This window comes from Anomaloglossus baeobatrachus, chromosome 1 (genome assembly GCF_048569485.1).
Source record: "Anomaloglossus baeobatrachus isolate aAnoBae1 chromosome 1, aAnoBae1.hap1, whole genome shotgun sequence".
Taxonomy (NCBI): Eukaryota; Metazoa; Chordata; class Amphibia; order Anura; family Aromobatidae; genus Anomaloglossus; species Anomaloglossus baeobatrachus.
The window spans coordinates 862,047,164-862,063,630 of NC_134353.1; the positions used below are offsets into that span (position 1 = coordinate 862,047,164).

Consider the following 16,467-nt stretch of genomic DNA (forward strand, 5'->3'; position numbering starts at 1 on the left):
GGGGACTAAAGTTATAAGCGCGGCCGGCAAACAAGCGCGGCCGGCGCGGTAGTCCCCGGCGCACTAACACACCCAGCAGCGCTGCGGTGTGTATGGCACAAGCGCTTCATGCGCGGTCCCCCAGGGGGACACAGAGTACCTCCAGTAGCAGGGCCTTGTCCCTGACGATACCCAGCTCCTGTCCAGCAGATTCCCCAGGGGCTGCGGAGGGAGCACGGCCTCAGTGCCTGGAGACCGAATAGGATCCCACTTCACCCAGAGCCCTGCAGGGATGGGGAAGGAAAACAGCATGTTGGCTCCTGCCTGTGTACCCGCAATGGGTACCTCAACCTTAACCGCACCGCCGACCAAAGTGGGGTGAGAAGGGAGCATGCTGGGGACCCTGTTATGGGTCCTCTTTTCTTCCATCCGACCTAGTCAGCAGCTGCTGCTGACTAAGATGTGGAGATATGCGTGCATGTGTGCCTCCTTCGCACAAAGCATAAAAACTGAGGTGCCCGTGAGGCACGGGGGGTGTATAGGCAGAAGGGGAGGGGCTTTACACTTTTAAGTGTAATACTTTGTGTGGCCTCCGGAGGCAGAAGCTATACACCCAATTGTCTGGGTCTCCCAATGGAGCGACAAAGAAAGTCGTCTTATACGCCAGTATATACGGTAATAGCATTAATGTTACCTCTGCTCCCACATATTTGCCAAACTAAATTCTACATATTTCCAAATTGTGGTATGATTCTTGGTGAACCTCCTCCTTTTACTGCAGATTTAGGATTGTGCCATCTGCTTTCATTGATCTGAACTATACACTAAAGAAAATCTGACCTATTCATACTGGGTAGGTCACCAGATGAGGCTGGTGTACTTACTTTGATGGATGTAAAATTCATTTCTAAGGTTTTCCAGCCCGATATTCAAATGAGCATCTCACTGGACTCATAAGCAGCTAAAAATGTATTAACGTAAAAATAAAAAAATCTAATATATAAAGCTGAGTATGTATGTATGTATGTATGTATGTGTACACGTATGTCCGCTAAAGGAATCAGCACCGTCGCATTTACAATCACAAAATTTTGCACAGACACTCCATGTGACTCAGGGAATGTCATAGACTATGTTTGGGTGGGAAAATTTTACCCCGCGATTTACAGTTACTCTCTAAAAATCCTGCCTCCATTAAACTGAGTGGAGGTGGGAGCTATAGGTTATTAATAGCAACTGTCAGTGGTTGCTATAGGAACAAAGAAGGGAATTTTGTTTACTTACCGTAAATTCCTTTTCTTCTAGCTCCTATTGGGAGACCCAGACAATTGGGTGTATAGCTTCTGCCTCCGGAGGCCACACAAAGTATTACACTTTAAAAAGTGTAACCCCTCCCCTCTGCCTATACACCCTCCCGTGCATCACGGGCTCCTCAGTTTTGGTGCAAAAGCAGGAAGGAGAAAACTTATAAATTGGTCTAAGGTAAATTCAATCCGAAGGATGTTCGGAGAACTGAAGACCATGAACCAAAAGAACAATTCAACATGAACAACATGTGTAAACAAAAGAACAACAGCCCGAAGGGAACAGGGGCGGGTGCTGGGTCTCCCAATAGGAGCTAGAAGAAAAGGAATTTACGGTAAGTAAACAAAATTCCCTTCTTCTTTGTCGCTCCATTGGGAGACCCAGAGAATTGGGACGTCCAAAAGCAGTCCCTGGGTGGGTAAAAGAATACCTCGATAAAAAGAGCCGAAAAACGGCCCCCTCTTACAGGTGGGCAACCGCCGCCTGAAGGACTCGCCTACCTAGGCTGGCATCTGCCGAAGCATAGGCATGCACCTGATAGTGTTTCGTGAAAGTGTGCAGACTCGACCAGGTAGCCGCCTGACACACCTGCTGAGCCGTAACCTGGTGCCGCAATGCCCAGGATGCACCCACGGCTCTGGTAGAATGGGCTTTCAGCCCTGAAGGAAACGGAAGCCCAGAAGAACGGTAGGCTTCAAGAATCGGTTCCTTGATCCACCGAGCCAAGGTTGACTTGGAAGCCTGCGACCCCTTACGCTGGCCAGCGACAAGGACAAAGAGCGCATCAGAACGGCGCAGGGGCGCCATGCGAGAAATGTAGAGCCGGAGTGCTCTCACGAGATCTAACAAGTGCAAATCCTTTTCACATTGGTGAACTGGATGAGGGCAAAAAGAAGGTAAGGAGATATCCTGATTGAGATGAAAAGGGGATACCACCTTAGGGAGAAATTCCGGGACCGGACGCAGAACCACCTTATCCTGGTGAAACACCAGGAAGGGGGTTTTGCATGACAGCGCTGCTAGCTCAGACACTCTCCGAAGTGATGTGACTGCCACTAGGAAGGCCACCTTCTGCGAAAGGCGTGATAGAGAGACATCCCGCATCGGCTCGAAAGGTGGTTTCTGAAGAGCCGTTAGCACCCTGTTAAGATCCCAGGGTTCCAGCGGACGCTTGTAAGGTGGGACTATGTGGCAAACTCCCTGCAGGAACGTGCGGACCTGCGGAAGCCTGGCTAGACGCTTTTGACAAAACACGGAAAGCGCCGATACTTGTCCCTTGAGAGAGCCGAGAGACAAACCCTTGTCCATTCCGGATTGAAGGAAAGAAAGAAAAGTGGGTAAGGCAAACGGCCAGGGGGTAAAACCCCGATCAGAGCACCAGGATAAGAAGATCCTCCAAGCCCTGTGATAGATCTTGGTGGACGTTGGTTTCCTGGCTTGTCTCATAGTGGCAATGACATCTTGAGATAACCCTGAGGACGCTAGGAGCCAGGACTCAATGGCCACACAGTCAGGTTGAGGGCCGCAGAATTCAGGTGGAAAAATGGCCCTTGAGACAGCAAGTCAGGTCGGTCTGGGAGTGCCCACGGTTGACCCACCGTGAGGTGCCACAGATCCGGGTACCACGACCTCCTCGGCCAGTCTGGAGCGACGAGGATGGCGCGACGGCAGTCGGACCTGATCTTGCGTAACACTCTGGGCAGCAGTGCCAGAGGAGGAAATACATAAGGCAGTCGAAACTGCGACCAATCCTGAACTAATGCGTCCGCCGCCAGAGCTCTGTGATCTTGAGACCATGCCATGAATGCCGGGACTTTGTGGTTGTGCCGAGACGCCATGAGGTCGACGTCCGGCGTTCCCCAGCGGCAACAGATCTCTTGAAACACGTCCGGGTGAAGAGACCATTCCCCTGCGTCCATGCCCTGGCGACTGAGAAAGTCTGCTTCCCAGTTTTCTACGCCCGGGATGTGAACTGCGGTGATGGTGGAGGCTGTGGCTTCCGCCCACAGCAGAATCCGCCGAACTTCTTGGAAGGCTTGACAACTGCGTGTGCCGCCCTGGTGGTTGATGTACGCGACCGCCGTGGCGTTGTCCGACTGTATGCGGATCTGCCTGCCCTCCAGCCACCGATGGAACGCCTTTAGGGCTAGATACACTGCCCTTATCTCCAGAACATTGATCTGAAGGGAGGACTCTGTCGGAGTCCAGGTTCCCTGAGCCCTGTGGTGGAGGAAGACCGCTCCCCACCCTGACAGACTCGCGTCCGTCGTGACCACAGCCCAGGATGGGGGCAGGAAGGATTTTCCCTTCGACAAAGAAGTGGGAAGAAGCCACCACTGAAGAGAGGTTTTGGCTGCCAGTGAAAGAGAGACGTTCCTGTCTAGGGACGTCGACCTCCTGTCCCATTTGCGGAGAATGTCCCATTGAAGTGGACGCAGATGAAACTGCGCAAAGGGAACTGCCTCCATTGCTGCCACCATCTTCCCTAGGAAGTGCATGAGGCGCCTCAAGGGGTGTGACTGGGCCCGAAGGAGAGAGTGTACCCCTGTCTGCAGCGAACGCTGTTTGTCCAGCGGAAGCTTCACTATCGCTGAGAGAGTATGAAACTCCATCCCGAGGTAAGTCAGTGATTGGGTCGGTGTCAATTTTGACTTTGGGAAATTGATGATCCACCCGAACCTCTGGAGAGTCTCCAGAGCAATGGTCAGGCTGTGTTGACATGCCACCCGGGAGGGTGCCTTGACTAGGAGATCGTCTAAGTAAGGGATCACCGAGTGGCCCTGAGAGTGTAGGACCGCCACCATGGATGCCATGACCTTGGTGAAGACCCGTGGGGCTGTCGCCAGGCCGAAAGGCAGTGCCACGAACTGAAGGTGTTCGTCCCCGATGGCGAAACGCAGGAAGCGTTGATGCTCTGGTGCAATCGGCACATGGAGATAAGCATCCCTGATGTCGATTGATGCTAGGAAGTCTCCTTGGGACATCGAGGCGATGACAGAGCGGAGAGATTCCATCTGGAACCGTCTGGTTCTCACGTGTCTGTTGAGCAGTTTGAGGTCCAGAACGGGACGGAATGATCCGTCCTTTTTTGGCACCACGAACAAGTTGGAGTAAAAACCGCGACCACGTTCTTGAAGGGGAACGGGGATCACAACTCCTTCTGCCTTCAGAGTGTTCACCGCCTGAAAAAGTGCATCGGCTCGCTCGGGGGGCGGAGATGTTCTGAAGAAACGAGTCGGAGGACGAGAGCTGAGCTCTATCCTGTAACCGTGAGACAGAATGTCTCTCACCCATCGGTCTTGGACATGTGGCCACCAGGCGTCGCAAAAGCGGGGGAGCCTGCCACCGACCGAGGATGCGGTTAGGGGAGGCCGAAAGTCATGAGGAGGCCGCCTTGGAGGCGGCTCCTCCGGCGGTCTTTGGAGGACGTGACTTAGACCGCCATGCAGAAGAGTTCCTCTGGCCCTTCTCTGACCTGTTGGACGTGGAAGATTGGGACCTGGCTGAGGGCCGAAAGGACCGAAACCTCGATTGAATTTTTCGTTGCTGAGGTTTGTTTGGTTTGGACTGGGGTAAGGACGAGTCCTTTCCCTTGGATTGTTTAATAATTTCATCCAATTGCTCACCAAACAAACGGTCGCCAGAAAATGGCAAACCGGTTAAGAACTTCTTGGAAGCAGAGTCTGCCTTCCATTCGTGTAGCCACATGGCCCTGCGGACTGCCACCGAGTTGGCGGACGCTACCGCTGTACGGCTCGCAGAGTCCAGGACGGCGTTCATGGCGTAGGACGAAAAGGCCGACGCCTGAGAAGTCAAAGACACAACTTGCGGAGCAGAGGTACGTGTGACCGCATTAATCTCAGACAGACAAGCTGAGATAGCTTGGAGTGCCCACACGGCTGCAAAGGCCGGAGCAAAAGACGCGCCTATGGCTTCATAGATGGTCTCATCAGGAGCTCTATTTGCCTGTCAGTGGCATCCTTGAGCAATGAACCATCTGCCACTGATACTACGGATCTAGCCGCCAGTCTGGAGACTGGAGGATCCACCTTGGGACACTGAGCCCAACCCTTAACTACGTCAGGGGGGAAGGGGTAACGTGTGTCATTAAGGCGCTTAGTAAAGCGCTTGTCCGGAAATGCTCTGTGCTTCTGGACAGCATCTCTGAAGTTAGAGTGATCGAAAAACGCACTCCGTGTACGTTTGGGAAACCTAAACTGGTGTTTCTCCTGCTGCGAAGCCGACTCCTCTATAGGTGGAGTTGGGGGAGAAAGATCTAGCACCTGGTTGATGGACACTATAAGGTCATTTACTATGGCGCCCCCTTCAGGTGTATCCAGATTGAGAGCAACGTCAGGATCAGAGCCCTGAGCTGCGACCTCCGCTTCATCCTCCAGAGAGTCCTCATGCTGAGACCCTGAACAGCGTGATGAAGTCGGGGAAGGTTCCCAGCGAGCCCGCTTAGCCGGTCTGGGACTGCGGTCCGTGTCGGAGTCCTCCCCGTGGGACCTAGGTGTCACCCCAGGAGCACTCTGCTGCGCCGACCGAGAGGGGCCTGGGGGCGATGAACTCACAGTGCCCGGGGCCTGTGTTACCGATCTGGACTGCAAGGCTTCTAGTATCTTAGCAGACCATCTGTCCATAGACTGAGCCATGGATTGTGAAAGCGACTCAGAGAGTTTCTCAGCCAAAACTGCAAATTCTGTCCCTGCCACCTGGACAGTGGAAGCCGGCGGTTCTACCTGAGCCGAGGGCCCCACCAGTGCCCGAGGCTCCGGCTGAGTGAGTGCCACAGGGGCCGAGCATTGCACACAGTGAGGGTAGGTGGAACCTGCAGGTAACAGAGCCGCACAAGAGGTACAGGTTGCAAAATAAGCCTGTGCCTTGGCACCCTTGCTCTTTGCGGACGACATGCTGTTGTCTCCTCTGAGAGTGATCAGTGAGGGTATATAGCCAAAAGCAAAACCATGCGGCCGAACAGAGAAATGTATACAAAGATATATATATACATACACTTCGGCACCCTAGGGGGGCCAGCACCGGTTAACCGGTGTGGCTTACCGACCGCCCAAAGCGGTTGTGTGTCCACCAGATTCCCTGCCTGGGCCTCCCAGAGCTGCAGAGCTCGTTCTGAAATCCTCCACCGGCAGAAGTGATTGTAAAAATGTCTGCCAGAGCTCTCAGGGGAGGAGGGAGCCGTGGGCGGTGACTAATGAAGTGCGGGAATCTGGTGCCCCACAGTGCTCAGTGAGGGGGGAGGAGGACACCTAAGTATGCTCCAGCCCTCACTGCCGACGTCCAGTCGACCGTCCCGCCCTTACCCCTGACTGGCAGGCCCGGGGGCGGGAGTTATGGTACTAGGCCGCAGAAGCCGGGGACTAAATTTAATAACGCGGCCGGCAAACAGGCGCGGTCGGCGCGGTAGTCCCGGTCGTCACAAAAAAACAGCAGCCGCTGCAGCGTCTGTAACACAGGCGCTCCATGCACCGTCCCCAAGGGGACACAGAGTACCTTTTAGATACAGGGCCTGTCCCTGATGATACCCAGTCTCCTGTCCGGCAGATTCCCCCAGGGGCTGCGGAGGGAGCCCGGTCCCAGTGAATGGTGACCGGTTAGGATCCCACTTCTCCCAGAGCCTCTAAGGGATGGGGAAGGAAAAACGGCATGTGGCTCCAGCCTTTGTACCCGCAATGGGTACCTCAACCTTAACAGCACCGCCGACTTAGTGGGGTGAGAAGGGAGCATGCCGGGGGCCCTGTTGGGGGCCCTCTTTTCTTCCATCCGATACAATCAGCAGCTGCTGCTGACTAAAATGGGAGCTTGAGTGAATGTGTGCCTACTTCCACACAAAGCATAAAACTGAGGAGCCCGTGATGCACGGGAGGGTGTATAGGCAGAGGGGAGGGGTTACACTTTTTAAAGTGTAATACTTTGTGTGGCCTCCGGAGGCAGAAGCTATACACCCAATTGTCTGGGTCTCCCAATGGAGCGACAAAGAAATAAACTGTTAGTATAAGAAGCTTATATGTGAGGTAATATGATGTCAGTGGGGAGACGGATAGAGAGAGACAGAAAAAGACAGAGACAGACAGACAGACAGACATACACAGACAGAGACAGATCGGGAAAGAGACAGAGAGATAAAGACAGAGACAGCCCGGGCAAAGAGACAGCCCGGGCAAAGAAACAGCCCGGGCAAAGAAACAGCCCGGGCAAAGAGACAGCCCGGGCAAAGAGACAGCCCGGGCAAAGAGACAGCCCGGGCAAAGAGACAGCCCGGGCAAAGAGACAGCCCGGGCAAAGAGACAGCCCGGCCAAAGAAACAGCCCGGCCAAAGAGACAGCCCGGCCAAAGAGACAGCCCGGCCAAAGAGACAGCCCGGCCAAAGAGACAGCCCGGCCAAAGAGACAGCCCGGCCAAAGAGACAGCCCGGCCAAAGAGACAGCCCGGCCAAAGAGACAGCCCGGCCAAAGAGACAGCCCGGCCAAAGAGACAGCCCGGCCAAAGAGACAGCCCGGCCAAAGAGACAGCCCGGCCAAAGAGACAGCCCGGCCAAAGAGACAGCCCGGCCAAAGAGACAGCCCGGCCAAAGAGACAGCCCGGCCAAAGAGACAGCCCGGCCAAAGAGACAGACAGAAAGACACACACAGACAGATACAGAGATGGAGACAGATAGACTGATACAAATACAGACAGAGATAGAAACAGACAGATAAGGCAAGAGACAGACAGAGAGACAGACAGAGACTGGGAAAGAGACAGAGAGACAGTTACTATCCCGGGCAACGCCCTGGTACTACAGCTAGTAAATGAATAAAATTGACATCCAGTCTGACAGTTTGAAAGTATGTACACCCTCAGGTCTAACTGAATTTCTCAACTTCTTTGGCTGATTCGCACCAGTCTCCTGCTTTCCGGGGGGTGGAGAGCTCATGTTTGATTGACAGTTAGATCCAGTAGCATCATTGAGCGGCCGACCCAAACTATGTACTATATGATGCTGGAAGCAGAGGCAAGCATTGGAAAAGTGAAGAGGCACTGAAGCCGGCCAGCTTAAGAGTTGCATTTACAAGCTCTAACATAAGGAGCTTGTAAAAGCTGCGCTCATTGCTTGGAGACAGACCACCGCTGATATATTGCAGAGGCAGCTGGTAACATAAGCAACAAGTAGTAAACATAACTTTCAATAATGAAGAGGATTTTTATTAAACAGTTACCTGCAAAGTTGAAAGGTTGCTTATTGTTACAAGCACTTTACAATTTTAATAATTTATGGATATGAGAATACATATTTAATGATATTGTAAAATCCTGTGACAGAGCCACTTAACACCCATTACACGTGGTCAATTAATAGCAGAGGAAACCTGCTAAGAAATAAATAATTGAATTCACCTTCTCAAGCGCCACATTGATCCCCTTCTCAATTTCAGGGGGAATTCTCAGGAGGATCACTTGGCAAGCATCCTTCAGGAGAGGCAGGACGCTCCCAAATATCAAGACAGAAATGAACAGGGAGCACAGAGGATCTGCTATCAGCCAGCCGAACTGTCGGATCAATATGGTGGATGCAATGACACCCACGCTGCCTAGCGTGTCAGCCAGCACATGTAGAAACACACCTGCAGAGAAGCGAGAGGGGTCACAACAAACTACAACCCGGCCTCAGGCATCAAATCATTGCCGAAGTGCACCATGAACGCTGTACTCACCACGCATGTTTGCATTCATTCCTGCTCCAGCGGATCCATGAGAATGACCATGGTTGTGCGCATGTCCGTGTTCAACCTGAGAATGGCCATGACCGTGTCCGTGACTATGGCCGTGTCCATGGTGCGAATGACCATGATCGTGGGAAGAACACCCTCCTCCGCGGGAGCCACCGTGGGAGTGGGCGTGACTAAAGGCACAGATACCAACGAGATTGACAAGAAGGCCCCCGACTGACACTGGCTGTTGAGACAGAACAGATCATTTAGTATTTGGACTTATTTTTATCAGGAAATACGACTAATGAGATAAATGGAGTGTACAAGATTATAAAAAAAAAAAAAAAAAAAAAAAAAAAAAAGCCCCCATATGTCACCACCCATGAAGAAGAAACTATAACAGACTTTTTATTTGTTTGCAGATGTACCAGATCTCCAGACCGGTTCAGTTGCAGAGGAGCCCAGAAGTTAAGTAGGTAGCCATCACCAAGCAGCCAGCAGCCTAGTGTCTGCTGGATTGCAGGTATTCTTCCTAGAGTAGCAACTACCAGAAACCTCTGATGGCCACTTATTTTCTTGGGGCTCACAACTATTGGGTATATTGAAATTTAACAGCCCTATACTTCTCTCTTCCATTATCTGCCATCATGAAGAGTGAGGAGACCAAGTATTTTAAAGAGGTGGTTCACTACTTAGCTTTACTAGCCACATAGATAAAAGGTTCGGAAACAAGGCTTCTCTCAAATACCTTGTGTAGGCAACGGTGCATCCGAGCTGCGCTATTACGGTTTGCTCATCCCCATCGCGTGACCGCCGGGCTCCGTGACCTGTGAGATCCGGTCATGTCACATCAATTTCCTGTTCCCCTGACATCACCACAGCCGGCCCCAGTCTCTGTGAGTGACTGGGCTGTGGTTGGAGTTCCACCACTCAGCACAGTGGTTGCGGCGCTCTGCAGTGAAGGAGGTAGGTCTTGAGATGCTGGGCTGTGATGAGCGGGGAAAACCTGCTCACAGCCCAGTCACTCACAGAGACAGTGGCCGGCCGCCTCGGTGATGTCGGGTCAACTGGAAGTTGACATTACACAACCAGATCTCAGAGTTCACAGAGCCTGGGGGTCACGCGATGGGGATGAGTGGACCACAATAGCGCCGCTCAGAGGCACTATTGCCAACACAATTTGAGAGAAGCCTTGTATGTGAACCTTATATCGATGTGGTTAGTAAAGCTAAGTAGTGAATCTCCCCTTTAAATAGTTCACAGATGAGTGAATAGATTTGCAGAATCCTAGTCTGGTAGCCACATCACTATTTCATGGTGGCTGTAAAGGTAGCCCTGGATATTGGCTACTTCGTTACCCCTTATATACATACAACATTATTCTTCAGCCCATAGAGTGAGGCATTTTAACTCTTGTAACGATTAATGGAAACACTTCCATACTTACTGTTAACATATCTGTATTGATGTCAGGGGGATCAAAGATCCGGCCCACGGCCTCAATAAACACAAAGAATGAGATCACAACCAGGAAGAGGCCATTAATAAACCCGGACAGTATTTCCACTCGGCCGTACCTGAAATAGTAAGAAACAAAATTTGTAATATATAATGTTAGGCTACATGTATAATAAAAATATCATGGATGTACTGTATAGTGCAGCCACATGAGATCTATATAGAGAAATACACGTTCTTACCCATAAGAGAATATCCGTGTGGCTTTCCATCGGGTCATTAGTGCAGCGATAAGTCCCATCACAAGAGCAGAGCAGTCAAACAACATGTGGAAACCATCCGATAGCAATCCAAGGCTATTGGTCCACACTCCATAGAAAATCTCCACGAATGTGAATGCCTAAAAATCAGAAGGAAGAGGAATACATCATCAAAGAATGGAATATAGTCCATGGCACTGGCGGGGTCCCCAATTGACCTCCACTCTCTTAGACGCAACTTACTTAATACTTATACACTACACAATTAAAACTGCAACAAGAAGGAAAAGTTGTAGAGGTCTAGAAATCGCAGCATGGATAAGCATGTTAACGATATACAAGTGATGAAAACATGGAAACAAACTTTTCGAAAGTGTGAGTGCCACGTGCAGAAATCCCCGCACTTAGCCTTGGCTGCTGCTATAAGTGAGATTGTTCTGCCACACTGAATCCACTTTGGCAACTCATCAAGATCCACCACTGGCAGCTCCCTCTGCAATTGCTGTGCAATATCGTCCCGGATGTCCTCAGCTTGAGACAAGTCCAGAGACACTACAGGTCATGATATCACCATTAGGCCACAAAGGCTGCTCACATGGGGCCTGCAGTAGTTGTAATGAAAAATGGATTCTGGGACACTTTGGGTAAATGATTGTACCACTGGTTCCACACAACCAAATCAATACAACAATGAGCTTGTTAGATGGAGACAGGAAGGCTGACATTTAGGTCTATCCTCTTCAGTCATCTCACTTTTACCTTGGATGTGATCGATTTGACTTGGACACAGATTGGTCTGGAGACCACGTGGGCAATGCCAAGAAGAGGCGAGGGAACGTCACACTAGTCCGTTGGGCATCATATTATATGGTAGCCAGACAACCTAGTCTTAATTGCAGTTACACTAACAGCTCAGTGTTACATTGATTTTGGTGGTGGATCCAAAAGGTACGACCATTTCTCCTAAGTGTTTCAGGAGTCATTTTTCAACGTAACACTAGGCCACATATTGCTCGTCTTATTGTGAATAGCCTGCATGGTCTATACGTAATTGGAGGTCATCCGGGACGTCACCGGCAATCACAAAGGGAGCTGCCAGCAGCGGATCTTGATAACTTGTGCCTCAAGTGTATTAAGCAATGCAGAACATTCCTCTGACAACCATTAATAACCCCCAATAGCAGCCAAGCTGTTTAAGTTGGGGAATTTCTGTCTGTGCTGCTCATTCGTGCTCTTCATAGGCAAATCCTAAAAAATGGAAACAACATTTAAAAAAATCTCAATTTGTTGAATAACATGTCTATCAATCATGTGATTTCCATCATATCATGACTGTTCCTTCTTAGTGTTACAATGTTGAGGAGTATATACACACACCAAGCTGGAGAAGTCATGAGCGTTTAGCCCCAAGTGCTTAGATGTTGTTGCGATTCACTGATAGAGATGGTGTAAATTGCTCATCACAGGCAGTACCCACCAGATTTAGACACAGAAAATAGAAGATCTGCCTGGAGTCATACTCTTCGAGAATCTGCTTTAGGGAATCCTTTATGAATCTCGGCATGGAAGGGGACGTGCTGTGCAGGGCGTCTCCCATGAAGGTATAGAGAGGCGTCCCTTCAGGTGAGTAGCCTACAAGGGTGCCCTTCTGTCCTTTCCTGGAGGCCGATGCCAGGATATTTGCAGCTGCAGGATGAATTTAAACAGGACGGTAAGTAAATGGATATCATACAGTAAAGAATGCACAAATACAACAGCAGCTTATACCTGGGATAGCAATGTGGCTTATATTATGTCTCTAGGTTGCATGGACAGATCGTGTGAAGTCCAACAGTCTCATTGTGCTGCTCTGTCATATCCACACTAGGTGCCATATATTCAAAAGCATTGGCATGAAGAATGGCATGATCTGTTTTCCCTGTTAGATTTTGTACAAGCCTTAATATAAAGTGAAAGGTGAGGTAAGAGTTCATAGGTGTGTAAGCACTTTGGTCGTCTAAGTTTAGTGTAGTATGTCATGAACAACGGCAAAACCACTGGCAAAGCATTGCTGCTAGGTTTTAGCTAAAACTCGGATCACAGGGGCAGTTTTCCCCTGTGACCAGGGCTGATATTGCTGCCCTAGTTACAGTGGAAAATGACAAAATAAAAAACAAAAAACAAAAAATAAAAAGCAGAAGGTATTTTATGATCTCATGGGGAACAAATTATGTTGTGACCACAAGTAAATAGGAATTTAGGAAGCAGTCACATCACAAAAATTGTCGGGGGATTCAGTTTGTATAGTTAAAAAAAAATAAAAAAAAAATGGTAATGAATCCACCAACCTATTGTGGTTAAAAAAACCCACACAGACCGCCAGAGAGGAGGTGAAATTAAAGAGAAACTGTCGTCGGGATCAGACATGATACACTAAATGTATGGGTATAAAGGCGCTGTGCTACTGATTTAATAGCTACCTTCACTGTAGAAATCCACTGCCTGGTTATTCCATAATCACCATTAGATGTTCTGGTGGAATGAGCTGTTTGTACAGTAGAAGCAGCCGAGGGGCCGTGGCTGAGCTGAAGACCCTTATCTACATTTAGGTCAAGCTGTACGAACACTTCATTTCACCAAAATTTCTAATTGTGATTAACCCCTTCACGACTGGCCGATTTTGCGCTTTCCGTTTTTTCACCACTCTTCTTCCACGATCCGTAACGTTTTTATTTTTCCGTCAATATAGATATGTGAGGGCTCGATTTTTGTGGAATGAGTTGTACTTTTAAATGAAATCAAGAGTTTTACCATATAGTGTACTGGAAAACTGCAAAAAAAATTGCAAATGCAGAAAAATAGCAAAAAAGTGTGATTGTTTTTGAGAAATTTTATTCACTGTGTTTACTATATGGTAAAACTGATGTGTCGGTGTGATGCCTGTGGTCGGTGCGAGTTCGTAGACACCAAACATGAATAGGTTTACTTTTATCTAAGGGGTAAAGAAAAAAAAAAATCAGAAGTCTGTCCAATAAAAGTGGCGTATGTTTTGTGCCATTTTCCGCGACCCATAGTGTTCTCATTTTTCGGGATCCATGGCTCAGTGACTGCTTATTTTTTGCGTCTCGAGCTGACGTTTGTAATGGTATCATTTTTGTGCAGATGCTACGTTTTGATAGTCTGTTATTGCATTTTGCACAAAATTTGTGGCGACAAAAACACGAAATTTTGGCGCTTTGAATTTTTTGCCGCTACACCACACCAAATGTGTGTATATTTTTTAACCCTTTAATTTTCAATAGGGCGAAGGGGGGGGCAGGGAATTTGAAATTTTAGGTTTTTTTAATTTTTCAAAACTTTTTTTTTTTTATTTACTAGTCCCCCTAGGAGACTTTAAGAATCAACAGTCTGATCGCTCTTCCATATCTGCTGATCACAGCTACACAGCTGTGATCAGCAGATATGCTCATCTCCTATCTCACACAGCTCTCAGCCGTGTGCGATAGGAAGCGAGTCTTGTGAGCTACAGGAGTCATCACATGACCCTGTTCTACCATGACAACCACCGAATCCACGTGATCATGTCACGTGACTTCTGTTGTCGGGCGGTGAGTAAACGGAATACCGCTACCACTATTATTCCACTGACAGTTTTACAGCGGCATTTAAGGGGTTAACAGATACGGACGGATGACGGATCTGCTCGTACCTGTAGGCACACATATCAGCTGTATAAATCAGCCCGCGGCAGCCAGGGGTGATTAACACTATGACCGCTAGGACGTAACTTTACTGCCTGCGGTTGTTAAGGGGTTCAAGAATAACCAGGCTGTGGAAGTGAAGGTAGCTATTAAATCAGCAGCACAGCGCCTTTAAGCCCATACCCTTTACTGTATCTTGCTTGATCCTTATGTCAGGTTCTCTTTCAGTCAACAGTTTTATATCTCATAAACTAAGGCAAAAAGTAAGAATGTAGCAGGCACCACCCATATATTAAAAGGAATCTGCTAGGTACTAAGTACGGCACCCGGGGGAACATTAACTTTATTTCTCCCAGGAGATGCCGGCTTTCAGTCATAGAGGTGTGTCTTGGACTGACAAATCATGCTCCACAGATTCACTGCAGAGCCAGTTGTTAGCAAAAGTATACTTTCGGCCAGTCACTTGACCGCTGCAGCTAATCACAAATTGCAGCAGTCCTGATGACTTCACACCAGAGCAGACAGCACTTCCAGAGCTGGTGCAGGCCTCCCTATTGGGCATAGTACACTGGATTGCAGCGGGACTAAAAGGAAAATGTGCCACAGATTGTTGTATTAAAACCGTTCATGCCTAGAAATAAAAACAATTTTGGTATTCACATTAAAAAAACTGTTTCTCGTTAGTCTTTATTGGGGGACAGAGAACCATGTGTGTCTGCTGCCACCTTGAGGTTGACATAGATATTACATAAAACTAAAAATTGTCTCCTCCCCAGCAGACTAGCATCCGGCCTCCTTAGTTTAATGAGAAAGCAGTGGGAGAAGTAACAGTCAAGCTTAGAAGAAAATAATAAATTACAATTTGGCACCAAGAGAAGGACAAAGCTAAATATACAGCCAATCGGGCACCCAGGGAGAGAGCTGTGTCCCCCAATGAAAACTAACTAGAAACAGACTTTATGGTAAGTACCAAAAATCTACTTTTCTCAGTCCTTCATTGGGGGACATAAAACCATGGCACATCCTAAAGCTGGCCTTGGGTTGTGAATGAAAACCAAATATACTGTAACCACAGACGTTTCACACTTCTGCCTAAGCTGCCGCCTGCGCATCTTTCTGACAAGAATTACATCTGCAGAAGAAACAGTGCGGACCCTGTAAAACTTTAATGATGAATGAGCACTCAATCGAGTATCCCCTTCTTCACTCACAACCCACACCCCCGATTCAGGGGAAACACCCGAAGATCTGAGGGAAGAGGAAAGTGCCGGAGGGAAGCAGCACAACACAGGGCTATTGTAGGGGACCTAATTCTTTTGTCTTGAACAAGGCTAGAAGTTAGTGAAGGCCAGACTCCATCTTCTGCTCCATACAAACACGCGCTATGGGGGGACGGGCAGGAGGCCACAAGGCTAAAAGACCACCACCTGGTACCTGATTGTAAAATGGGCTAAGATACATGGGGTCTACCCATACAGGCGCAAGGATACAAACTGAACAATTACAGCCTGTACTCTGCCACTACAAGGGTGAAAGAGAGAGTACAATTACGCCCTGTTACCCTATAAGTCATTGAGCTGAAAAGTAAAAAAGAGAAACAGTTAACATCTAACTTGGTCTCTATGGGCCAACATCTGAAACAGACCCTGCCCCCAATGGAGGAGGCTGGATGCCGTCAGGCGAGGTTAAACTGCTGGGGGGATGAGCCAATTTTTAGTTGTGTGCAATATCTGTGTCAGCCTCCAGGTGGCAGCAGACTAGCTCATGGTTCTGTATCCTGAAATGAAGCGATCAAGAAAGTTTTCAGTATTGGACAAATCCTTTAAATAGATACAGTGGAACCTCGCTTAACGAGTAACCCAGTTAGCGAGTATTTTGCCTAACGAGCAAAGCTTGCTGTAAATTTGTAACTCTGTTTACGAGAAAGCTTTGATGTACGAGCAAAATACTCACCGCACACACTTCTGGTTCCGTACATCCACCGCGCTCTAACTCGCACTTGCAGTCCACACAAACGCACACAAGCACGCACAAACACAAACAAACACGCACACACATACAGTATTATGCTCACCT

General features: G+C 48.8%; 1 protein-coding gene across 1 annotated transcript in view; it reads right to left on the reverse strand.

Annotated features, from left to right (window-relative positions):
- Positions 1-16,467, reverse strand: part of SLC30A5 (solute carrier family 30 member 5) — a 99,769-nt gene that overhangs the window by 17,700 nt on the left and 65,602 nt on the right. The window contains exons 10-14 of the mRNA XM_075342454.1: positions 12,189-12,397; positions 10,694-10,851; positions 10,441-10,570; positions 8,997-9,237; positions 8,680-8,906 (exon numbers count right to left, since the gene is read on the reverse strand). Coding sequence (XP_075198569.1) covers positions 8,680-8,906; positions 8,997-9,237; positions 10,441-10,570; positions 10,694-10,851; positions 12,189-12,397 — 965 coding nt within the window. The remainder of the gene's footprint in view (positions 1-8,679; positions 8,907-8,996; positions 9,238-10,440; positions 10,571-10,693; positions 10,852-12,188; positions 12,398-16,467) is intronic.